Genomic DNA, 26,328 nt, shown 5'->3' with positions numbered 1-26,328 from the left:
TGGATGACAGAAGGCGAACACACCTTCACTAAGACGAGGAGGCAGCGCCAGACGACGCCAACATCTGCCAGTGGATCGTAAATTTGCCCAACTTTTCACTTCGGACACCGAAGACGAAGGATTTACGAATGAAGAATAACTTCAGAAAGTGAGCGTTATGTTTATTTTGTGTGTTGTGACATTAACGTTCGAGCAACATTATGTTGCTATTGCTCTGCACTATTTTGAATTTTACTATGTTTGTGATTGCACATTTGCGTACATTTTGGGAGTGAACAGAGTTGTTAGAACGCTGGTTTTTAATATATTATTAAAGTTTGACTGACCTATCTGACTGTTTTTTTGACATTCCCTTTAGCGCAGCGTAGGCGCGGCTTATAGTCCGGGGCGGCTTATTGGTGGACAAAGTTATGAAATATGCCATTCATTGAAGGTGCGGCTAATAATCCGGTGCGCCTTATAGTGCGGAAAATACGGTACACACATGTAAGAACGTATCAGCTTTTAATGTCACAATTTTCCAGGACTAATTATGCCACACTTAAATAGGAAATAAAAATATTGTAAAAGTTATGTGTATATACACACACACACACACACACACACACACACACACACACACACACACACACACACACACACACACACACACACACACACACACACACACACACACACACACACACACACACGCGCGACTGACATTGGTAACACCACGCCTACTCAGGTAAGCTGACACTTGTTACCATGGCGACACTGAGCCACAAGCCAAGGCTGACTTGTAGGAGTCCGATAAGACAAGAGGAAATGTAATGTAGTACTACAGTGAATATTAATTATAGGATATTTTGTGGGTTTACATTGCAAATGGAAGCTGCCAAGGCCGAGCTGGCCTTGGTCCTTCCGATCCATGCATGACCTTTGACGGGGCCACCAGTGCCCCCACCAATGACCCAAAGATGGACCTCCACGCGGGTGAGTCCACTTTTTTAAATTTTCTAATCTTATGACAGCTGGCTGCATGTAGTCATTATTGAATTGTGTTTGACCACTAGGAGGAAGCATTTGTCTCTATTACAGTGGTTCTTTAAACTTCTTTCACCAAGTACAGACTCAGGAAAAACTTGGCTCTCCAAGTACCACCATAATGACCCACATTAAAATACAGTAGCGTGGTAGGCCTGAGTATTCATTAAACATATTTACATACTTTTTTGGCACACCACTAGACGGAGCCCACGTTCCACAGTTGCTCGTTTAGCTTCTATGTGATGCATTTCTGACACCCAGTCAAAGATCCTCCATATAACAGGAGCCTTATGCTGTTAATCTACTGCCAAGAACAGTAGTTTACGAACTCCGCCCCTCCAGAAGGAGGCGGAGCGATGGGTGGCGAGCGAGCAGAAGAAGGCGAAGGGGAGGAGCCTGTTTATCAAGAGCTGTGGTTCATCGTAGTGATGGCGGCCATCGCACTGCTGCTGATGGCCATCGTCTTAGCTGTCGCTCTCCACAAGGTGAGCGACTAAGACGCTTGAAATGATTAGATTTTCATAAACATCACAAATGCTCCTGTTTCCATCAACAGGCTTTGAACAAAACTCCCCTGACCAGAGAGAGACCCCCCTTAGTGGCCACGACCATGAAGAAACGAAACCCAATGGCCGTTTATCCAGCCAGCAACTCCATGTTGGTGAGCACAAATCCAATGTTTTGTATTAGTATGTACAGTTTATATCTCACATCTGCAATATATTATTTATATACAACTTATCAAGAATTCGGCTCAACATATAAATAACTTAATTTTTTTAAATATAAAAATACAAATACACATATGTGTACATATAAACACATATATACATACATGTACACATATATACATTTATATGTTCATATACATATACACATACATATGTATATGCATATATATGTATATATACAAATGTGTATGTACATACATATGTTTAAATATGTATATACATATATAAACATATATATAAATACTTGTATACATATATAAACATATATATACATACTTGTATACATATATAAACATACGTACACATATATATACATATATGTATATACACATATATACATACAAACATATATATATACATATATACACATGCATATACATTTATACACATATATACACGCACATATATACACACACATATATATATATACACATACAGTATATACATGCATATATACTGTATACACACACATATACATATATACATACAGTATATATACTGTATATACACACATATATACTGTATATACACACACACATGTATATACTGTATATACACACATATATATACTGTATATATACATATATATACACACACACACACATATATATATATACATATATATATATATACTGTATATATATATATATATATATATATATACTGTATATATATATATATATACTGTATATATATATATATATATATATATATATTGATGAGCATTCCTCAACTTTATCAGTATTTATTGCCACCTTTCCCAACTTCTTTGTCACGTGTTGCTGGCATTAAATTCTAAAGTTAATGATTATTTGCAAAAAAAAAATTGTTTATCAGTTTGAACATCAAATATGTTGTCTTTGTAGCATATTCAACTGAATATGGGTTGACAATGATTTGCAAATCATTGTATTCCGTTTATATTTACATCTAACACAATTTCCCAACTCATATGGAAACAGGGTTTGTATATATATATATATATATATATATATATATATATATATATATATATATATATATATATATATATACATATATATATATACTGTATATATATATATATATATATATACATATATATATATACTGTATATATATATATATATATATATATATATATATATATATATATATACTGTATATATATATATATATATATATATATATATATATATATATATATATATACAAACCCTGTTTCCATATGAGTTGGGAAATTGTGTTAGATGCAAATATAAACGGAATACAATGATTTGCAAATCATTGTCAACCCATATTCAGTTGAATATGCTACAAAGACAACATATTTGATGTTCAAACTGATAAACAATTTTTCTTTTGCAAATAATCATTAACTTTAGAATTTAATGCCAGCAACACGTGACAAAGAAGTTGGGAAAGGTGGCAATAAATACTGATAAAGTTGAGGAATGCTCATCAAACACCTATTTGGAACATCCCACAGGTGAACAGGCAAATTGGGAACAGGTGGGTGCCATGATTGGGTATAAAAGTAGATTCCATGCAATGCTCAGTCATTCACAAACAAGGACGGGGCGAGGGTCACCACTTTGTCAACAAATGCGTGAGCAAATTGTTGAACAGTTTAAAAAAAACTTTTCTCAACCAGATATTACAAGTAATTTAGGGATTTCACCATCTACGGTCCGTAATATCATCAAAGTGTTCAGAGAATCTGGAGAAATCACTGCACGTAAGCAGCTAAGCCCGTGACCTTCAATCCCTCAGGCTGTACTGCATCAACAAGCGACATCAGTGTGTAAAGGATATCACCACATGGGCTCAGGAACACTTCAGAAACCCACTGTCAGTAACTATAGTTGGTCGCTACATCTGTAAGTATGCAAGGCGAAAACCGTTTATCAACAACACCCAGAAACGCCGTCGGCTTCGCTGGGCCTGAGCTCATCTGAGATGGACTGATACAAAGTGGAAAAGTGTTCTGTGGTCTGACGAGTCCACATTTCAAATTGTTTTTGGAAACTGTGGACGTTGTGTCCTCCGGACCAAAGAGGAAAAGAACCATCCGAATTGTTATAGGCGCAAAGTTGAAAAGCCAGCATCTGTGATGGTATGGGGGTGTATTAGTGCCCAAGACATGGGTAACTTACACATCTGTGAAGGCGCCATTAATGCTGAAAGGTACATACAGGTTTTGGAGCAACATATGTTGCCATCCAAGCAATGTTACCATGGACGCCCCTGCTTATTTCAGCAAGACAATGCCAAGCCACGTGTTACATCAACGTGGCTTCATAGTAAAAGAGTGCGGGTACTAGACTGGCCTGCCTGTAGTCCAGACCTGTCTCCCATTGAAAATGTGTGGCGCATTATGAAGCCTAAAATACCACAACGGAGACCCCCGGACTGTTGAACAACTTAAGCTGTACATCAAGCAAGAATAGGAAAGAATTCCACCTGAGAAGCTTAAAAAATGTGTCTCCTCAGTTCCCAAATGTTTACTGAATGTTGTTGAAAGGAAAGGCCATGTAACACAGTGGTGAACATGCCCTTTCCCAACTACTTTGGCACGTGTTGCAGCCATGAAATTCTAAGTTAATTATTATTTGCAAAAAAAAATAAAGTTTATGAGTTTGAACATCAAATATCTTGTCTTTGTAGTGCATTCAATTGAATATGGGTTGAAAAGGATTTGCAAATCATTGTATTCCGTTTATATTTACATCTAACACAATTTCCCAACTCATATGGAAACGGGGTTTGTATATATATATATATATATATATATATATATATACACATATATATATATATACACACACACACATATATACATGCATATATATACACCCACCTACACACACACATATATATATATATTACATACTGTATATACACACACATATATACATATATACTGTATATACATATATAATGTATATACACACATATACATATATACTGTATACACACACACACATATATATACATATATATACACATATATACACTGTATATACACGCACACACACACACACACACATATATATATATATATATATAAATATATACATACGGTACATATATACTGTATATACACATATATATATACTGTATATACACACATACTGTATATACATATATACTGTATATACACACACATATTAATGTGAATATATATATATATATATATATATATATATATATATATATATATATATATATATATATATACAGCACTGACTTCATCACAGTCAGATTTACAAACATATGAACCCTAAAGAGTATCTTATTCACCATTTGATTGGCAGCAGTTAACGGGTTATGTTTAAAAGCTCATACCAGCATTCTTCCCTGCTTGGCACTCAGCATCAAGGGTTGGAATTGGGGGTTAAATCACCAAAAAGTATTCCCGGGCGCGGCGCCGCTGCTGCCCACTGCTCCCCACTGCTCCCCTCACCTCCCAGGGGGTGATCAAGGGGATGGGTGAAATGCAGAGGACAAATTCCATTACACCTAGTGTGTGTGTGACAATCATTGGTACTTTAACTTAACTTTAACTTTACACATACAAACTGTAGCACACAAAAAAGCACATTTAATTAAAAAAAAAAACGTTATTATGGTCTTACCTTTACTTATAAATGAAGTCCATGCGCCGCTGTTGTGCTGGATTATTGCACCCCCTGATGGGAGTGTTATATCAACTAAAGCCCTCACTTAAACTTTCCACGTGCAAGATTGAATCTATTTAAAAAAGTGTAACCGAGGGTTTATAAATGTCGCCTATACTGTATGAAACTACAAAATAACAAACACGGAGGCTCCAGTTTACACGAGCACCACTTTATTTACCTTCTTTCAAAAATCTCCGCTCCACTCCAACGTGTCATCACTTCCGCTCTTAGCGCCTTCAAAATAAGAGCTCAAGGCATTTACTGTATAACAGCGCATAACAGGAACCTAACATCACAAAGAGGAAAGCCCATGAAAATAGGTTACAAAAGTTATTTAATAAGAAGCCAAAAAGTGCAAAAACAATAATGTTCGTGTTGGAGGAGTTGTGAATTATGTACACCAGCAGTCTGCAGGTGTACCTAATGTTGTGGCCCTGCAGTCATTCACAACTCCTCCAACATGAACATTATTGTTTTTGCACTTTTTGGCTTCTTATGAAATAACTTTTTTAAATAGATTCAATCTTGCACGTGGAAAGTTTAAGTGTGGGCTTTAGTTGATATAACACTCCCGTCAGGGGGTGCATTCTACGGCGGGGGTGCAGGAGGCGGGGTTACTGCGAGCCCCAGCCAGTGCGTCTTTTGCAGCCGTTTTATGATCGCTCAGCACAAGAAATACGTTACACACATACAGTTGTTGACAAAATACACTGTACATTATATACCTCAGCTAACTAAACTATGGAAATGTATAATATAGTTCATATAGCAATACGGTATCACTGCACAGCAGGCCAGCAGTTAGCCGAGTCCGCAATCCATGTTGAGGCACTGAGTGACGTGCCTCAACTGGCTCCTGATCACCGCACCGTCTCTTCTCAGTATTTGAACGGCAAATGTGAAAATTCAGCGATTTTAAATAAAAATAATCTAAAACTGGTGAAGTTAAATGGAAAATAACTTTATAGTATAATCACTGGATACATATAACAATTTAATAATATTTTTTTTCTTTTTACATTTTTTTTCTTTCCATGATGGCAGGTGAGGCCCCGCCTCACCTTCCTCTAGTGACTGCACGTCACTGATATATATATATATATATATATATATATATATATGTCTTAATAAGGTTATCCAAAAAATAGTGCTCGATACCGTAGTAGAGCGCAATATATGTATGTGTGGGAAAAAAAAAAAAAAAATCACAAGACTATTTCATCTCTACAGGCCTGTTTCATGAGGGGGGGTACCCTCAATCGTCAGGAGATTGAGAAAATCTCCTGACGATTGAGGGTACCCCCCCTCATGAAACAGGCCTGTAGAGATGAAAGAGTCTTGTGATTTTTTTCCCCCACACATACATATATATATATATATATATATATATATATATATATATATATATATATATATATATATACAAACCCTGTTTCCATATGAGTTGGGAAATTGTGTTAGATGTAAATATAAACGGAATACAATGATTTGCAAATCCCTTTCTACCAATATTCAATTGAATGCACTACAAAGACAAGATATTTGATGTTCAAACTCATAAACTTTTTTTTTTTTTTTGCAAATAATAATAAACTTAGAATTTCATGGCTGCAACACGTGCCAAAGTAGTTGGGAAAGGGCATGTTCACCACTGTATTACATGGCCTTTCCTTTTAACAACACTCAATAAACGATTGGGAACTGAGGAAACTAATTGTTGAAGCTTTGAAAGTAAAATTCTTTCCCATTCTTGTTTTATGTAGAGCTTCAGTCGTTCAACAGTCCGGGGTCTCCGCTGTCGTATTTTACGCTTCATAATGCGCCACACATTTTCGATGGGAGACAGGTCTGGACTGCAGGCGGGCCAGGAAAGTACCCGCACTCTTTTTTTACGAAGCCACGCTGTTGTAACACGTGCTGAATGTGGCTTGGCATTGTCTTGCTGAAATAAGCAGGGGCGTCCATGAAAAAGACGGCGCTTAGATGGCAGCATATGTTGTTCCAAAACCTGTATGTACCTTTCAGCATTAATGGTGCCTTCACAGATGTGTAAGTTACCCATGTCTTGGGCACTAATGCACCCCCATACCATCACAGATGCTGGCTTTTCAACTTTGCCTCGATAACAGTCTGGATGGTTCGCTTCCCCTTTGGTCTGGTTGACACAATGTCGAATATTTCCAAAAACAATTTGAAATGTGGACCACAGAACACTTTTCCATTTTGCATCAGTCCATCTTAGATGATCTCGGGCCCAGAGAAGCCGGCGGCGTTTCTGGATGTTGTTGATAAATGGCTTTCGCTTTGCATAGTAGAGCTTTAACTTGCACTTACAGATGTAGCGACCAACTGTATTTAGTGACAGTGGTTTTGACCTTTAAAGAAGTGTGCTGTGTGAAAGACTGAGAGCCCCAGATGGGAGATATTTATGTTTATTAATGGACACTTTAAGTTTGCTGATTCCACACCCCGCCCTTCCTAAAAAGACTTGTACAATAAATGCCCTTTTCGGCTTGCTGCAAAACCAATCCTGTGTCTTGGTGAGAATCAGGTACTACAATATATATATATATATATATATATATATATATATATATATATATATATATATATATATATATATATACACATACATATATCCATTTTATACCGCTTGTCCCTTTTGGGGTCGCGGGGGGTGCTGGAGCCTATCTCAGCTGCATTCGGGCGGAAGGCAGTGTACACCTTGGACAAGTCGCCACCTCATCACAGGGCCAACACAGATAGACAGACAACATTCACACTCACATTCACACACTAGGGACCATTTAGTGTTGCCAATCAACCTATCCCCAGGTGCATGTTTTTGGAGGTGGGAGGAAGCCGGAGTACCCGGAGGAAACCCAGGCAGTCACGAGAAGAACATGCAAACTCCACACAGAAATATCCCGAGCCTGGGATTGAACTCAGGACTACTCAGGACCTTTGTATTGTGAGGCACATACGCTAACCCCTGTACCACCGTGCTTCCCTATATACAGTATATATATATATATATAATCTATATATTTATATATATATATATATATTAATGCAAATATATATGCATATATATAGCACTATAACCGATATATAATTACTTATAGCTTGCAAAACAAGTGTTATTGTTTAATACATAAATTTATTGTTATACTAGCTACAGGTCCATCCCATAATCCTCCCAGTAATACAGTATGTCCACAAACATGACTCAACTGGTGCTACAATTGTTCCAAAAAGTGTTTGTTCTTGCAGTTTGACACTGTTCCTGACACGGCGGGCGTGGCCAGCACTGTGACGCTAAAGGCCTTCACCATGAAGATGGAGGTCAAACACACACAAAGCATCATTTTCGGCGGTGTGTTGTCATGGTAACAACTGTTTGGTGCTTTTAGGAAGTGCTGGAGTCCAAATGTGAGGGTGGGGTCAACCAGGACCAAGGGGGCACAACCTCCCTCAGGCGCAGCGTCAGCCAGGTAATGGACAGGAAGTCGGTACCTGGAGACAAAGCGTGGGAACCGACTGTTTCAGGCCACGACAGCGGGATGGTGAGGAAGCACCAAAACGGATGAACATGAAAGATGTTCTCACCTCATATTTTAATTAACACTTCCTACAGCAAAGATGTTTACTCTAAAACTGCTCTCCCCCATCAGTTCATGGACGATGAGGAGTTTGTGGACACCATCAAGGGTTTCAGCACCATCAGGAAGGAGCACACTATGTTCACAGACACCAACTTGTGACCCTCAACACCGTAAGACTGCAGCGTGTTGGTGATGAAGAGTTGTCACACTTGAAAGATGGGAGAACATTCTAGACTGTTAGCTGAAAGAAGAGCCTCAAATGTTGTGGTACTTACATTATTTTATTATTATCCAAGAGGAGCGTGGACGTCTTAGAACCAGCTTTCATGAGCCCTCAGGTGACAAAATGCTTGGATGTTGTTGCTTGTATGCTTTTGTCGAGGAAGTAGGGCACTCTCGCAATTTTATTTTAGTTTCAAATAGAAAAACTAGAAAACATTGACAAATTGAATGAATTTTAAATTAAATAAATGGATGTTGAATTGTTTTAATTTCAATAGATGGAATTATGGCCAGTCTCAATGTTAGTACACACTTGGAATATTATTTTTCTTAATCAAAAAATAGCCAAATTATATTTAATTATCTAATTTACCCAATTTGAAATGTCAAAAAAAGTTATTTCTAAAAGTAGACTTCAAATTCAACAAAAAAGGGTTTAATTTTACTATGAATTTGAAAATGAATTTCCCTTAAAAAAATTTACTAAATTGAATTTACTAAGGCAGCACGGTGGTACAGGGGTTAGTGCATCTGCCTCACAATACGAAGGTCCTGAATAGTCTTGGGTTCAATCCCAGGCTCGGGATATTTCTGTGTGGAGTTTGCATGTTCTCCCCGTGACTGTGTGGGTTCCCTCCGGGTACTCCGGCTTCCTCCTACCTCCAAAGACATGCACCTGGGGATAGGTTGATTGGCAACACTAAATGGTCCCTAGTGTGTGAATGTGAGTGTGAATGTTGTCTGTCTATCTGTGTTGGCCCTGTGATGAGGTGGTGACTTGTCCAGGGTGTACCCTGCCTTCCGCCCGAGATAGATAGCTGAGATAGACTCCAGCGCCCCCCGCAACCCCAAAGGGAATAAGCGGTAGAAAAAGGGATGGATGGATGGATGAATTTACTAATTAAATTTGTTTCAATACAAATTTATTATGAAAACTGTACTTACACAATTTTTTTCAGGCACTGTTCAAAGAAAAAAAGCTTCTCTAATACAAAAATGTCATTAGTAAAAAGAACAATAGCAATATAAAATTAAAACATTTTGTGTGTCCAAAAGGGAGCAGGAAGATGCAACGCTTATGTCCTGCCCCATCAAATGCTCATATTCTAATTAGAAACCTTTTAAAAAACATTACTTGCGAATTTTATTAAAATTGTAAAGTGGATTGAAAATAACCAAAAACAATGTTTATTAATATCTTCATTCAATTTTAAACTTAAAACAGGGTTTTGAAAATAGAATTACAATTTTTTTTTTAATAAAATGTAAATTCAATTTCAATATGAAACTTTGGATTTGGTCATTTTAATTGAAAAACAAAAATGTCCAATTCGACAACTTGGGGAAAAAAATTAAATTAAAACATTTTATCGAAACGTTAATTTGTATACATTTAGTAAATTGTTTATTTTAATAAAAAATTCCATCCCCAATATAAACAATTTAAAAAATGTCCTGCTGAAAAAGACAAAAATGAGCATGACAAACAGGTCTTCACTTATTCATTTATTTGAAATGAGGTGCAATGTGGCCACAAAACACTTTTCAACCACTGGAGTGGACTGAATGGTAACAAAATAAACAAAAACGGTAACAATAAATTAAGATACTGCAGTACCACGTGAGAGTAAACATTAAAATCCCAAACGGGGCGGAATTCTATCTCAATACAACAATTAAAAGGAGTTCATGTACAACATTTTTACAAAGGCAGTCTCTTTTATTGTGTGTTTTTGTGTTGTATATAAATATAAATCTCTAAAATTGTAGTTACACTGATTGGTAGAAAACAACATTTCTTCATGTTTTCAAATGGAATAAAAATATGTTTGTGTGCGCTGTATCTGCTGATAACACAAAATCGATAATTTTTTTTAGCTAGTCAGCCACTAAATAAGACTTCAAATTCCACGCCTCGAGTCATCAGAATCTATTTTAATCAACACGAGGTTCGTAAAGTGCAGGCAGCACATCACAGTTTATGTAAAAATACATCTATAAAACGCTATCATTTTGTCTTTGTGTAAAATGTTTAAAAGCGCACCGTTCTATTTCCACAGATGCCCCCTTTTCTCCGTGACGTAAACATTAGCAACTTACTTTAAGCTCCACCCACAACGATCATAATAGCGTAATGCTACGTTAAAACCTTGTACTTGAAAGTGCGATTGATCTGGCTTTTAGTTAGTGTTGTGAAGGTAGCTAGATTAGTGTGTTTCAACAAGTTGCGCAAAAAATGTACTGCATTGTTGGTGGACTGTCCCTTTAAACACGAGAAACAAAAGCTGCCCTTCAGGTGGAAAGCTACAACAACTTTTAACGTGTTAGCGAAATGCTGTTCTTACGATACGCGTCATCACTGGTGGTGATGGGTAAAATGCAAACATCATGCTAACACGAACTGCTAGCAACAGCTTGCCTAGCGCTAATCTAAGAGAGGCGCTAACAAATATATGTACTACATAAGCAGATCACTACAATTCTACCTTAAGATGCAACAAACACAAGTTGGGAAATCTGAATGACTAAACACTTAACGACGCTATGTAGTCACAGGCATGCCTAGCCTGTGACTATGCTGGAGGTAAAATGGGCATGAGGTCACTATTCTTGTTCGTTCGGCTAGTTCTCAAAGTCCTTTCCCTTTTTCCAATTGAGAGGTGGACCAATGATCTCATATCAACATTCAGCCATTAGCGAGCAAAGTGCGATGTCAAAGATGTCGGACGCTAACATGTAGAGCTTTAGCTGGAGTTGTTGTCACTCTACCGCCATCGAGAGCTCTCGCCAGCGTCTGTTTCCCTTCTTGAGGACAAAAGCCCCATTTCCCTTGCTGGAGAAGCCAGTGGAATAATATTAGGAGTCACGTGAGGTGTGAAGACTAATAATACTGCTCAGCGGCATCCATGGAGAAGTCAGGTTTGATGGTTAAAATGTGAGGAAAGTAGAGTCCAGGTAAAAATGCCAAAAAGATAAGAAAGTCGGTGTTAAAAAGTTATCCAAGATCCAGCCGGATGTCACTCCTTTGGAGATTTACGTGGGACAAAGAACTGCGAAGACACGACAAGAGGGGATTGGACGGTCAAGTCTGTGTTGATTGGCCGCCAGGAGACAGACATGAAGAGCAAGGGGAAGGACAGGCGTGGAGTGACGTCAGAGGCAGACACGTGAAGCTGCTAAAGGGATGCTATGTCAAGGGGGTGAGGGTGGACGGGGGGGTGTCAGGACATTAATGCTACTATGCAAACAAACTTCACGTGGAAAAGTCCTGGTCCTTTACAAACCTTAGCGTCCTGCGCTCTCATACCAGGGCTGCCCAAAGGACAATGCAGCAGCGCAGGCAAGAGACAAGGAAGGTCAAAGGTCAACGTGTGGTAAGATCAGTAAGAAACCTTAAACCTGTCCTCCACCGATTTGAATGCTGTTGTATATTAGGTGTGTACTTTCACTGACTGACAACAGGGGGCAGCATGTCTCTATTTAAAAAAATGTGGAGAATCTAATGCGATCGTTGCAAAGATCAAGAGTAAGAGTTATTAGAACAATTATTCTGTACATTGACTTTATAATAATGTTGATCTTACCGCTGTTTTTTTTAAAATATTTATCAGTGTAGAAATCCACAAAAGACCTACCCAGATGGAATATAAAGACAATATAACATACATCCATAAATGTGGATGCATATGCAAAAGTGCAATATATTTTTCTGTACAGTAATCTATTTATTTATATTTGCACCTTATTGCTCTTTTATCCTGCACTACCATGAGCTAATGCAACAACATATCATTCTTATCTGTACTGTAAAGTTCAAATTTGAATGACAATAAAAGGAAGTCTCAGTCTCAGTCTACTGGTGAGATGTAATGAGAAACACTGCCACTTAAAGGATCAGTCCTTCCCTGATCAGACGGCTTTATTAAAAATGACACACATTCTGGAAATAAGAGCTTAGAACCAAAATGTGTTGGATAAAAATCTGCCTATACAAGGTAATAATAATGTTAATACAAAATAATAATATAATAATTCTTAAAAAAAATTTCAATTCTAGAATTCTGCAATGCTTAGTAGGAATGCTAAAAAATAGATTTAGGCCATCGCCGCGCAAATATATCATGACAAGCTTTTAAACCTAATTGGCAAGGTTTTATTATAATTTATATACCAAATAAAAATTTGAGAGAATCCGTTGGAAGCAAGAATCGTGTTGAATAGAGAAAATATATATATATATATATATATATATATATTTTTTTTTTAAATAAAATTATATATATATATATATATATATATAAAATATATTTATACAAGTATTTATGTATGTATTGGGGTTGTCTCGATACCAATAATAATGTATATCGATACTTTTCAAAATAAAGGGAACTACAAAAAATTTCAATATTGGCTTTATATTAACAGAAAATCTTACAACACAATAAACATATGTTTCCTACTGCACTCAAAGAACAATTTTAGAAGGTTAAAATATAAATTAAAGGGCATTAAACATATTGGGGTTTTCTTGTTGCACTCAAAGAACAATTTACAATTTTCCATATTACATATAGTCTGCCATAATCAAGGATTAGATTAAAATATAATAAAAAGCTTTATCAACATTATATTAAATGCTTCAGGATTTATGGTTGCCACTCCTGGTCTGTGCTTTAAGAAAAATACATTTATTAGTAAGTACTAAAAACACAACTATGTATAAAAGTACACAGATAAGCCATGTAGCAGGTAAAACATATCTGTTATATATAAAACACAAATTGTAGCAATTTGTTACAAAATATAGGTATTTCACTTGCGTTAGTTGACTGCTAACTGGGCAGTTTTAACCCTGCTAATATTTGGCATCAAGCCAAGCAGCTGTGTGCGCGTCTACGTATCTACATGTTATGTATCTACATGTGCACAGCAGGGGAGCTGGTTAACTCATGAGAGTAGTGTATGTGTGTTTAAGAAAATGGCAAAGTGTTGTCTGAGTGACCTCAGTGAGTGAGTGGGCGAGCAAAGAGAGAGCGGTAGCACAGCACTGCGCGGTAGAAGGATGAACGGGTCTGGTTGTGTCCTGCAAAACTAACAATAAAGCAACCAGATTGACACAAATCGGCGGCCTCATCATTCTGACCTGAAAGCGGAGGTTAGCAGATCCATTGACGGGTAAAGTGAAGTGTGAAAACCCGACGAATACATCGACCCTGAAGGGAACGTCTGCCCTGTGCTCGACGACGGTCTGCACCGGAGCAGAACAGCAGGACAGGTGTAACAACAACATTATTACCTGTCACTCTTTAAATTCCTTGTGCAGATCTGAATGCTTATTATTTAAATGTTTACCTAAGTTTGAAGCAAAGGTGGTAATACTAATCGCTATATTTGGCGAGGCGTGTTTTAAAGCAACACTTGAAACGCGGCACTTCCTTGTTTAAAGCGTCACCTTTATCGTTGGTTTTGAAACCCAAATACCTCCATATTGCGTTTCACGCACACTCTTTATTATATGGATAGATTTTGATGATATATTTATTATCCTCTCCAAGATGTTATTGCTTGTATGCATTTTGTGTGCGCATTTTGACACACTCAACACCATGCGCCTCGGCTCTGTCACCGCCACACGGCGGCATTCGGATGAAACAACAGTACCGGTACTTTTCAAAGGCAGTATAGTACTGATTTCAATCAATTGCTTTATTAGTACCGGTATACCGAACAACCCTAGTATATATGTGTGTGTATATATATATATATATATATATATATATATATATATATATATATACACACACACACACACGTGTGTGTGTATAAAATTACAAGGTGAAACTAATATATGACAGATTCATATGACGCAACTTAAGTTATTTCAAGACTTCTTTTGATATAATTTTGATGATTGTGACTTATAGCTAACGAAAACCTTGAAATGAAAATTGCAGAAAAATGTTGGGTTTTCAAAAACTGTAAACCATGATTATCAAAATTTTAACAAATAAAAGCTTGACATATTTCACTTTGTATATAATGAGTTTATATCACATATTAGTTTAACATTTGAAGTTGAATTGCTGAAATGAATGGACTTTTGCAAGATATTTAATTTTTTTTAGTTTCACCTGTATTATATATTTTCAACCAGTGCAAAGAAATGTGTTTATCAACCAAAGGTTAGGCTGTTTTGCTACTCTGCCACCTACAGGACTGGAGTGGAACTTGATGGATTTTTCAATTTTAAGCTCGGCAGGAGGAATCTTTCGCTATCTGGCACTTTTGTCATCAGGTCTATGGTGTACTGAATAGTTTGGTTTCATACAGCTTGAGTGTAAAATGTGTAAAGAAAAGCAATAAGGAAGAAATGTGAAGCGATGAGTGTGATTACCTTTGAGAATGTAGTCTGTGAGGAGGGCCGGTACCTTCTCGCTGTCGTCCCTCATGGCATAAAGGACTGACACAGAAAAGTATTCCAATAAAAACAATGAAAGAAAGAAGCAATTATGGTTTGGGTTATGAAGTGATTGATGGACACTTACTCTTTGATAGGATCTGGAGGTCTTCCACTGAAGGGGAGCCCATTTTCTTCTCATAGGGGATGACTGTTGTCAGGTACTGAAGCAGAAAAAGGGCAATTAGACATTCAATATAATTTATAAACAAATGCAGCTTGTTAGACAAAATACATATGGAAGGTATAATGAGACGACGACGACATCTTGGCTGCAAACACATAAGTGGCAAAATAAAACTGAGCAATTAACAGTTTAGTTGAAAAAAAAGATGACAAGCAAAGGCCAACTGTATCTGTGAAAAAAGTCAGCATGCTGAAATAAAAAAAAAAAAATACAATGGGGAAAAAGACAAGGAAAATAGACAGGGGCACCTGTTTGTCCCCTCCTGTGGTGCCAAAAGTTTGGCGGAGGCCATTCTGAATGACATTGGAGAGTCCCTCCAGAGTGAGGAGCTACAAGGAGGTGAAAGGAAGGAAGGATAGAAGAGACGAGAGAGAGAAGCAGCGTCCCCTCAATCCTCCATATACTGTCATGTCCGGACATGCATGACGTAAGGTGTGCTTTACAAGCATATCCCCAGCCACCTCGTGCCCTTGTGACTCACCGTGCCATGCACGTGTGTGCTGGTGGTTTTGTGGCCATTGGCTCCGGTGGTGGAGGTCGTGCTGCGAATTTTCTTCTTCTTACGCAGCAGCTCGCGGTGCTCCTTCTGTCTGTTCTGTACGTCAATGAGCAGCGAGATGAAGCTGTTCTTCACCTAGTGGCCATACAAGGTCAAGGTCACTTTGCTTCAAGGTAGCTTTGAACAAGAATTTCTATCATGTTGTCTTGTTTACGTTGCAGAGTCACTACATCTTAAAGCAGGACTAATCAACCGGAGGTGATAACATTTAAAAACATTCACACATTCACATACAAATATGACATTTTGACTATCTTATATGATTTACTCAAAATGTAAAAATACTTTTCTTCAATTACTGAAACTTAAAAATATATATTTATCAAAAACGTTTTTTTAATTGCAAAAATGTTTAATCTATTTTAAAAAACTCATAATTATACTGGGGGGGGGGTTACCCACATATGCGGTCCTCTCCAAGGTTTCTCATAGTCATTCACATCGACGTCCCACTGGGGTGAGTTTTTCCTTGCCCGTATGTGGGCTTTGTACCGAGGATGTCGTTGTGGCTTGTGCAGCCCTTTGAGACACTTGTGATTTAGGGCTATATAAATAAAGATTGATTGATTGATTGATTGATTTGTAAAAAAACATAATTTTTTTATTTTTAGGTTAAAAAAAAAAAAATATATATATATATATATATATATATATATATATATATATATATATATATATACAGTATATATTTAGATTTATTTTTTATTACCTCATATTAGGGCTGAGCAATATGGGAAAAAAAATTATCCAGATTAATTTTTTCATATCATCCATTTTGATTACCTAATATCACAATTTTTTTTTTTATTAAAGCACACTGTCCCATGCAGAATTACATATGGAGTACAGCATTCCTGTTTATTACTGCAGTATCTTGTAACAAACATTTCTACCAAAAAAAAAACAAAAAAACTTTTTTTCTTCTCAAAGTACTTTTGTTTTTTGCTTGTAATTACAAACATCCTGCAGTAAACAAAGTAAAATTGGTGTAGTGAATACCATAATACTATTATTTAAAGTTAACATTTACTAAACAACACTTTCAAATGGTGAATTTTTATTTGTATTTTTTAATTACAAATACATCAGTGCTTCTCACCAGTGCTTTGGCCAATGGCAAGCGGTGACCCACATAGTGGAGTTTTTAAAACTCAAATTGTGTAACTTATATTAAATGAACACAATTAAGTGCAGTTTGAATTTGAGGTACTGTAAAATCATGTGTTCCAACACATAAAACAAGTTTATTGATTATGTTAGGAACACGTTTTTATCCACAAACAAACAAAAAGAACAGTTTTTTAGTTTTTGTTTTTAAATACCAGTACTATTGTAATTGTTACTCCAACAGCAGAGGCACGTTTTTTTAGTATATTATATCAGAAGAGTGGAATCTTTGCAGACACATAAACAAAAAGTTTGATTAAAAATATTTAGATATAAAAATGCCTTTTCTGATTAAATTAGTGGGTGTGTTGATTCTCCCAGTCGGGACCAATATATGAAGTTTAGTCACAAAGACATTATTTTGAGTGGCTGCAAGTCAGCATTCAGGGCAGGATTACTGGTGAGCTGCAGCAGATAGTAAAACTAAAGTCGCTGCGCCTTTTAAATGTTTTGTTTCAACCTTTATGCTAGTGTTATAGTCATAATTCTTTATTTTGTTCTTCTGGGCTGCACTTCCAGCTGCATAAGGGGGAAGAGGCACAACACTGATTGAACATTAATTACGCCGTGGCGAGCCTGACTTTTGCGACAGTGGAACGAGATGGTTGCGCACACGGGCACACTTTCACACAGACATGCAAATGTACACAAACACACACAGGACCACGATCGAATAAAGGTGGATTGTTCTGTGCGAGATTATACCAAGCATCGTTGCTCCCCCCTGTTCCACTACTGCGGTAACTTCTAACAAAAACTTCCACCGCCAAGTTTGATCCAGGGGATATGCTAACAGCTGATCAACACGATCAAACTCAAATTAATTGCGATCAACGATCACGATCATGTAATCGCCCAGCGCTACCTCATAGTATATATTTTCTTGATCCCTGAAATGTTTATTTCATCCTTAAAATATATTTAATCCTTAAAATATATTTTTGTAGAGGTACCGAGATGGACAAGCGGTAGAACATTGATGGATGGATGATGTGAAGAGGTTTTTAAAGAGTTGCTGGAACCACGAGACATGACAGATTACACATTTGATAGTGGAATCAGATTCCACTATTTGTTAATAGAATCAGATTCCACTATTTGATAGTGGAATCTGGATAGTGCAGTAGAAATCCAAACAGCAAAGTTTGTTTGTTTAATGCTGCACCATTAGTAGGGCTGTGAATCTTTTTGATTTGATTCAATTCGATTTTTGGGGGTCACGATTCTATTCAAAACGATTTTCAATTTCAAATCAATGCTTTTTTTTAATAACATTGGGTGTGAGTTCTCTGATTAACTACATTACTCCATAAAATGAATAAACAGCATTGACACATTTTTGTATAACTTTAAAAAAAAACTGCTTTTGTTTATTAAAATTCTACCCAAACATTTAATAAAGTCAAATACAAATAAGGCAACACACTTCTCTTTTGTAAAATAATTGTGTACAGCAAATATGGGTATCTACATCAACAATTTGTTTTGCCTGAGTGGCTGGACAGGACATATTAAAAAAAACATTTGTATATATATATATATATATATAAATACATACATTTGTTTTTGTTGTTGATTTTTTTTAATCGATTAAGAATAATTATTATTCAAGATTCATTAGATAAGATTCATTCGAAAATATATTTTTTTGCCCCCCCCTAACTAGTCAGAAGTGGTTCTATAGTCGTTGAAGGGAAATAAATGAACAAACTGCAAAATTAGCAAAGGTTTTCCTTTTTGTGAGCAATGTTTTTATTTGATGGACAAACTGCTACTTGACATTTTGTACTACTTTCACTGCTGCTTGACTGTAGCTTTTGCGCCTGAACATGAATAAGTGTAGCTTTCAGCGTCAAGCGCCTTTTTACAAATGTTTTTCCGTGTATGTTGTATGTAGCGTCACCTCTTTCTCGTATTCCAGCTCATCTCGTAGGGCCAGAGCCTGGATGAGCTCTTCGCTGTAGCTACCAATGGCCGTCTCCACCTCCTCCAGAGTCTCGGTCAGCTCCGACACAGACAGCTGACGCAACCCTGACAACGGGAATGCACATTGTGTAAAATAAGACAAAATGACTCACCATCTTGGCTTTGTTAAATCATTTATGATCTCACAAGAGGGAATAACAGTTAAACATAACAGCATGAGCGACACAAATTGGCTGAGAGTGACTTGTGTAATGTGAGTCCAAGAAGTGTAGACTCGCTTAAACCAAATATATGATGCATCTTACATAATCCGCTGTCTGTTTGTATTTATAACACATTACATAAGAACGTTAGACACGTGTATGCGTGAGGCCGCGCTGTGCGACCTATCACACCTCATTAGGCTGTTTGGAGAACTGCCAAAAGGCGTCCGAGGGGGTACAGGCAAGCATGCAGGCACATGTGCGTTCTAACAGACTTTTAGGAAAATCTTTTTTGGTAACGACTAAGACTCACGATCCTCATAGCTGGTATCGGAACCGGAGCGCTTCAGGCCGTGGACGTCAGTAGATAGCATGGACAGGTCTGACTGGGAGGGGCTTTCGTCGTCGTCAGGGTCGGGAGACTCTTGCATCATCTCCTCTATCTCCTCGATCACCTTGACGGCCAAACGAGACATAGAAACACGTGGAAAATGTTCCTTTGCAGGTTTGGTTTGAATGCAGTTAATAGTATGTATGTTATGTATGTTACCTGCTCGGCAGTGAAGAGTGGCTCATCATTGATGCAGGAGACAATGATGGAATGCATGTCCATCTGCTCCCTCAGCTCCTCGTCATCTGACAGATCCAAAGACTGGTTGTCTAACTTCTGTCCAGAGAAACAGAAGGCATATGAAGCTATTTTCCATTTAAAAGTAAATACTTGCATAAATGTTATCATCAGGTTTACCTCCTCCATCAATCAAGCTATTTACACAACGTTTTTCATACAACATGACAGCAGACACAAGTACTTTCCACAACAAAAGTCAAGCTAGATGCAGCGATAAAGTAAGGACAGAAAATATGTCAAATAAAATTATTACTTAAATGGGAACTGCACTTTTTTTGTGGTAATTTTGCCTATCATTCAAAATCCTTAGGTAAGACAAGCACACGTTTTTCTTTTTTTATGCATTTTAACTCAAAAATAAATGCAATCAAAAGTCAGTTTACTATGAAGCTTATGGGAGTCGCTCTATTCTGCTGTCCACTAAAAAAAAAAATCGCACAGAAAAGGAAAGTACCCCTGAGCGGGTTGACTCCGTCTGTTTCACCAAATAGTATTTGGCCTGTACACTATTATTTTTATTTTGTATTGTGCTAATACCAGCGTGGTAAATAAATATTTTCATATTTCATGATTGCTTTATTCTTTGAATAAAAAATATTTGGGGTGTAACGGTTTTGTAGATACGGCGGTATTGTGGTTCAAAGTCTTCATAATAATGCATTGACGCGTGACAGTATCAAATAAAAACTCGGTGTGTCGTTTTAGCGTTGGCTGGGTCTGAAAATAAACTACATCTCCCAGAATCCTCCTTACGGTGTTCCACACCCCCCACCTCAGGAAGAGAAGTGTGTTCGTAGTCGATGAGAGGAATTGTTTTTTGGGACATTTCCTGAAAAACTTATCAAAATCTATCCATAATTATTTGAGTTATGTTGCTAACAAACAGACAAACAAACCCTGGCAAAAACATAACCTTTTTGGCGGAGGTAAGAAAGTCTGCGTTCTGCAAAGCAAAGCGTGCCACTTTCGTCTCAAGCGTTTCCAAGGCGACACACATAGCCAGCCGGTCAGGTCGCAGCGCACGAAGGCAAACAACCCAAAAAAACTACACCATGGAAGTAAAAATTCAAAGCTACGTGTTAATTCTTCAATCCATCCATCCATCCAGTAAAAGTTGAAAGACACTAAAGTGAACATTATAGTTTGACACTGAATGTTTACATTGTCACTTTAAAGACATTCAACTATATGTTTTTTTAATATTAGTTTGAAACAATGGATGTTGTGCACAATTCTTCGCACTTAAAAATACATGTTTGTAGTAATAAATATGATTGAAACATTTTAGCATTAGGATTGTGTTCAATTACAGTAACTGTGCTTATCCTAAACATTCCCGCCACTTCATTTTACACACTAAGGCATTTTAAAGTATTTTTTGTGGGACATATACCACAATATTATCGTACCGTGGCCTTAATACCGTAATAATATCGTAAGATTTTGATACAGTTACATAATAAATGGTAAAGCACTTTCCTACCTTCAAGGTACTCAAAGCGCTTTGACATTATTTCCACATTCACCCATTCACACACACATTCACACCCTAACCACACAAGGGACGTGACTCAGACGACGAAAGCCGGGGATCGAACCAGGTTGCTGGTACGGCCGCTCTACCAATCGAATGACGAAATGCATTGATTTTGGTGGGGTCAGTAAAATGTCACAATCCTAAATGCAATCATAATAATAACTATTATACATATCAAATAATAGTAAATAATAATTTATTTCAGTGTTTTGGTTTTTGACCTGATTTCAAGCGGGAGGCCCAAATGCAAGTGGGATAGGCTCCAGCACCCCCTGCGACACCGAAAGGGACAAGCGGTAGAAAATTGATGGTTGGATGGGGTTTTATACTATTTATTTTTAAACTATAAGTCAGAGAAAAATAATATATATTACTGTTGAATTTTTACGAATATTATAACTATAATATTGTTGATCATATATTGGACTTTTTTAAAAATCTTTCATCTATTATTTACCTTTTATGTCTATATATCAAAACATCAAAGTAGTAGTGATGGGGTTTAAATGATAGTTTAAAATACAAAGTACACTGCACACTTAATTTTTTTCGAGGGGAGTTTTTTCTTGTCTCTTTCACCAAAGTGCCAGCTCAGGTGAGGATTTGTATGTACCGTATTTTCCGCTCCGGAGTATAAGCCGCACCGGCCGAAAATGCATAATAAAGAATGGAAAAAACATATATAAGTCGCATTTTTGGGGGAAATTTATTTGATAAAACCCAACACCAAGAATTAGGGATGATGTTCGAAATCGGTTCTCCCGGTTGTTCGATAAGAAAAGAACCGATTCCATGGATTCAAATCCCTTTTTGAGAACCGGTTCCCGTTATCGAGGCCACTATAATAAAGAAAAAGAGTTGGTTCTTTATTCGAATCCCTGGGAACGAATCCCTTCCCAGGTACAGGAAATGCCCCGAGCACTCCTGGCCAAACTATAAAAAAAACCTGTGACTTATAGTCCGAAAAATATGGTACTATTCATGCAGAAGTGACTCCTGCACCCTATTATGTACCAAAAGCTAACTTACATTAATTGTCGCAATATGTTTCAAACATTTAAGCTCTACCTTGTGCTCGTTGAGGTTAAGTGTGGGCAGGTGGAGGGAGCGGGTGTGTGACGTCTTCCAGTCAACGGGCATCACGTTGCCATAGTTGTCAGTCAGAGTGTTCCATACCCTGAAAGACAGCCAGAGGAATGATGATAAGTCACTTCACATTATACAGAACAGCAACAGTGGATGTGCATGATTACTCTGTCATGCAAACATGAACACACAAAAGCACAGCTGAGCATCAACTAGGGCTGAAACGACGCGTCGACGTAGTCGACGTCATCGGTTACGTAAATACGTCGACGCCGTTTTTGTGCTTCGACGCGTCGCATATTTACGTCACACTACCGTCATGGCGGAGCGCAAAGCAGACGATGCGAGCGGTGCGAGCGAGGGGGAAAAAAGCACGCCAAAAGTCGTCAAAAGTGTGGGAGTATTTCAATAAACGGCCTAAGAAGAAACGCTACTTTTATCTACATTCAGCTCGCTACTCGCTACTAATTTTTATCGATCTGTTAATGCACACTTTGTTTGTTTTGGTCTGTCAGACAGACCTTCAAAGTGCCTGCCTTACTGGTGACGTTTCACTCCGTTCCACCAATCAGATGCAGTCACTGGTGACGTTGGACCAATCAAACAGAGCCAGGCGGTCACATGACTTGAGTTGAAAAACGTATTGGGGTGTTGCCATTTAGTGGTCAATTGTACGGAATATGTACTGTACTGTGCAATCTACTAATAAAAGTTTCAATCAATCAATCAAAAGTGTGAAGGAAAAAAGACTATTTTTTATTTCAATCGTACATCCCGTCAAAAGCCTAAAGACTGACTGCACAGTTCCTGTCTTCACAATAAAGGTGCCGCTCCATGGAGAAATCTCCTGATGATTGAGGGAACCCCTCATGAAACAGGCCTGTAGAGATGAAGTAGTCTTGTGATTTTTTTCCCACACATACATATATATATATATATATATATATATATATATATATATATATATATATATATATATATATATATATATGTGTGTGTGTGTGTGTGTGTGTGTGTGTGTGTATATATATATATATATATATATATATATATATATATATATATATATATATATATATATATATATATATATATATATACATATATGATATGTGTGTGTATGTTACTCATCAGTTACTCAGTACTTGAGTAGTTTTTTCACAACATACTTTTTACTTTTACTCAAGTAAATATTTGGGTGACTACTCGTTACTTTTACTTGAGTAATAAATCTCTAAAGTAACAGTACTCTTACTTGAGTACAATTTCTGGCTACTCTACCCACCTCTGCTAATAATGTTGTTGTATGCACAACGGCTATAAACGAACATTTGAAAAGAAAACACCCGACAGCGTTCTTGCCATCACCATCAACTAGTCAATCGTCCGCATAAGTATACGTTGTCATCATTACACAAAAACATGAATGTGTCATTTGTATCTGCATTGTAAATTCATAAACTAAAACACTGTTTCGCTCTGAGAGGCGCGTTTGGCATGCCTGTTCAGTGTTTACAAAGACGCGCTCCTATTTAACGCTAACGTTAACTAGTTGTGCAAATACCTTTTACAACATTAACAGTTACATATACTATGTACAAACAAACAATTAACTTTCACTTTAATCATACTATCATTGTTGTGTTATTAAGCAAAATAAGCAATACTTTTACTTTTGTTGACATGTTTACACTGTTGTTACAGAATATTTCGTTTTGCACTTTTTTGTATTGGATGTTTTATCTTTATTTTTGCACATTTTAGCAAATAAGCAATACTTTTACTTTTGTTGAAATGTTTACACTGTTACAGAATATTTCCGTTTTGCACTTTTTTGTATTGGATCTTTATCTTTATTTTTGCAAATTTTAAAGCAAAATAAGCAATACTTTTACTTTTGAAATGCTTATACAATTGCAGAATATTAAGATTTGCACTGGGTGTTTACTTTTATATTTGCACATTAAAAAGCAAATAAGCTACTTTTAATTTTGTTAAATGTTAAAAGTTTTAAATGTTTACATTGTTACAGAATATTTTGTCATGTTGTTGTCAATGTTGACTGAGTGGCCATCCCTTTTTTTTTTTTGTAAATAAAAGCCATGCCTTTTGAAAAAACTGGCCTACATTTATTTTTTCATCTTCGTTTTAAATAAAAAAATAATCGGTAAAAGGAAAAATAATCTATAGATTAATCGGAAAAAATAATCTATAGATTAACCGATTAATCGAAAAAAAAAAAATCTATAGATTAATCGATAGAAAAATAATCGTTAGCTGCAGCCTTAGCATCAACAATAATTTTTTATTAAAAGGCTGATGATAAAACGTCTATAAGAAAGGGATAAGCCATCTGGCATAGCAAAAGAAAAACTTGGCCTTATTCTAAATAATCTGGAGCAAAGGATCTTATAGCAAAGGAAGAAAAAGAGTGCAGAAATTGCACAAATCATTAGCATGTTTTACTCCTTTAAAATTTCTTATTGTTGAGTTGTATTGGCTTTGTTGAATGAATATAGGTAGATCTTGCCAGATGATATTCATTTTAGATTTTTTAAATGTTATTTTAAAGATGAACTGCACTTTTTCTGAAATTTTACCAATCATATACAATCCCTATGTGAGACAAGAACACACATCTTTCTTTTTTTGTGTATTCTAAATTGTAAAATACGGCTCAAACTAGTTGGCTACATATTAGCTAACAGGAATCATCAATTGCGCTTATAAAACCCTCTAAAAAAAACATCAAAAAATTTACATTTCTCTTTGAAGATGAATAAAGTATGTACTGTAGCTATCTATCAAAAATCGCCAACAATAATCTAATTACTTTTAGTAACATGGCGCCACTTAATCACCGAGAGGTAACGTGGCTACTGCAGCTCTTTACCTACTGAGTTGCTACATCGCCTCTCAGTTGGTAAAGGTTAGTGCTAGATTATAAATCATGCGTCACACTTGTATAGTAGAAGGTTGTGACCAAGTTGGTCAACTTTGAAATTAAATTTAGACCCAAACACAACGCTGGGAAAACACGGCAAGACGATTGTTTGCTCTCAGAATTTTTTACCCGAGAAGTGAAAATTATGTTAAATTCATCATCTAAACAGAGACTGCAAGTCTTGTGCTGAAAGATATAAACATGCCATCAGCTGGCATCCTAGTGACAGCGGACATTGTTTTATCATGTTCATGGTTTGTATTTTTAATTTAGCCTTCAGCAATACAGCTACATGATGCTTAGTGTTTTACTAGAACTGGATCTGCTTATCACTCATATTTCAAAACTTGTAGTTCATCCTCTGTATGTTCAGGCTCAAGAA

At 36.7% G+C, this 26,328-nt stretch overlaps 2 protein-coding genes across 6 annotated transcripts in view; one reads left to right on the top strand and one right to left on the bottom strand.

Annotated features, from left to right (window-relative positions):
• Nucleotides 1–26,328, bottom strand: part of fez2b (fasciculation and elongation protein zeta 2b) — an 86,336-nt gene that overhangs the window by 46,834 nt on the left and 13,174 nt on the right. For 2 of the 5 annotated variants that reach the window (XM_061929984.2, XM_061929979.2), the window contains exons 2-9: nt 22,985–23,093; nt 20,299–20,415; nt 20,062–20,203; nt 19,523–19,650; nt 16,375–16,527; nt 16,142–16,222; nt 15,795–15,870; nt 15,644–15,709 (exon numbers count right to left, since the gene is read on the bottom strand). In XM_061929984.2, the coding sequence (XP_061785968.1) occupies nt 15,644–15,709; nt 15,795–15,870; nt 16,142–16,222; nt 16,375–16,527; nt 19,523–19,650; nt 20,062–20,203; nt 20,299–20,415; nt 22,985–23,093 (872 nt within the window). Of the gene's footprint in view, nt 1–10,742; nt 12,300–12,533; nt 12,562–15,643; nt 15,710–15,794; nt 15,871–16,141; nt 16,223–16,374; nt 16,528–19,522; nt 19,651–20,061; nt 20,204–20,298; nt 20,416–22,984; nt 23,094–26,328 lie in introns of those variants that run through there. The other 3 variants (XM_061929982.2, XM_061929980.2, XM_061929983.2) reach the window with 3 other exon arrangements.
• Nucleotides 1,618–9,511, top strand: LOC133576607 (usherin). Its single transcript, XM_061929969.2, has 4 exons — nt 1,618–1,690; nt 8,696–8,767; nt 8,836–8,988; nt 9,097–9,511. Exons 1-4 carry the CDS (start codon nt 1,640–1,642, stop codon nt 9,184–9,186), a joined length of 366 nt encoding a protein of 121 aa, XP_061785953.1. The 5' UTR covers nt 1,618–1,639; the 3' UTR covers nt 9,187–9,511.

The sequence above is a fragment of the Nerophis lumbriciformis genome, linkage group LG34, assembly GCF_033978685.3.
Source record: "Nerophis lumbriciformis linkage group LG34, RoL_Nlum_v2.1, whole genome shotgun sequence".
NCBI classification, from domain to species: Eukaryota; Metazoa; Chordata; class Actinopteri; order Syngnathiformes; family Syngnathidae; genus Nerophis; species Nerophis lumbriciformis.
Note: the sequence above shows the minus strand (reverse complement) of the source record. Positions and strands in the feature narration are given on the sequence as shown.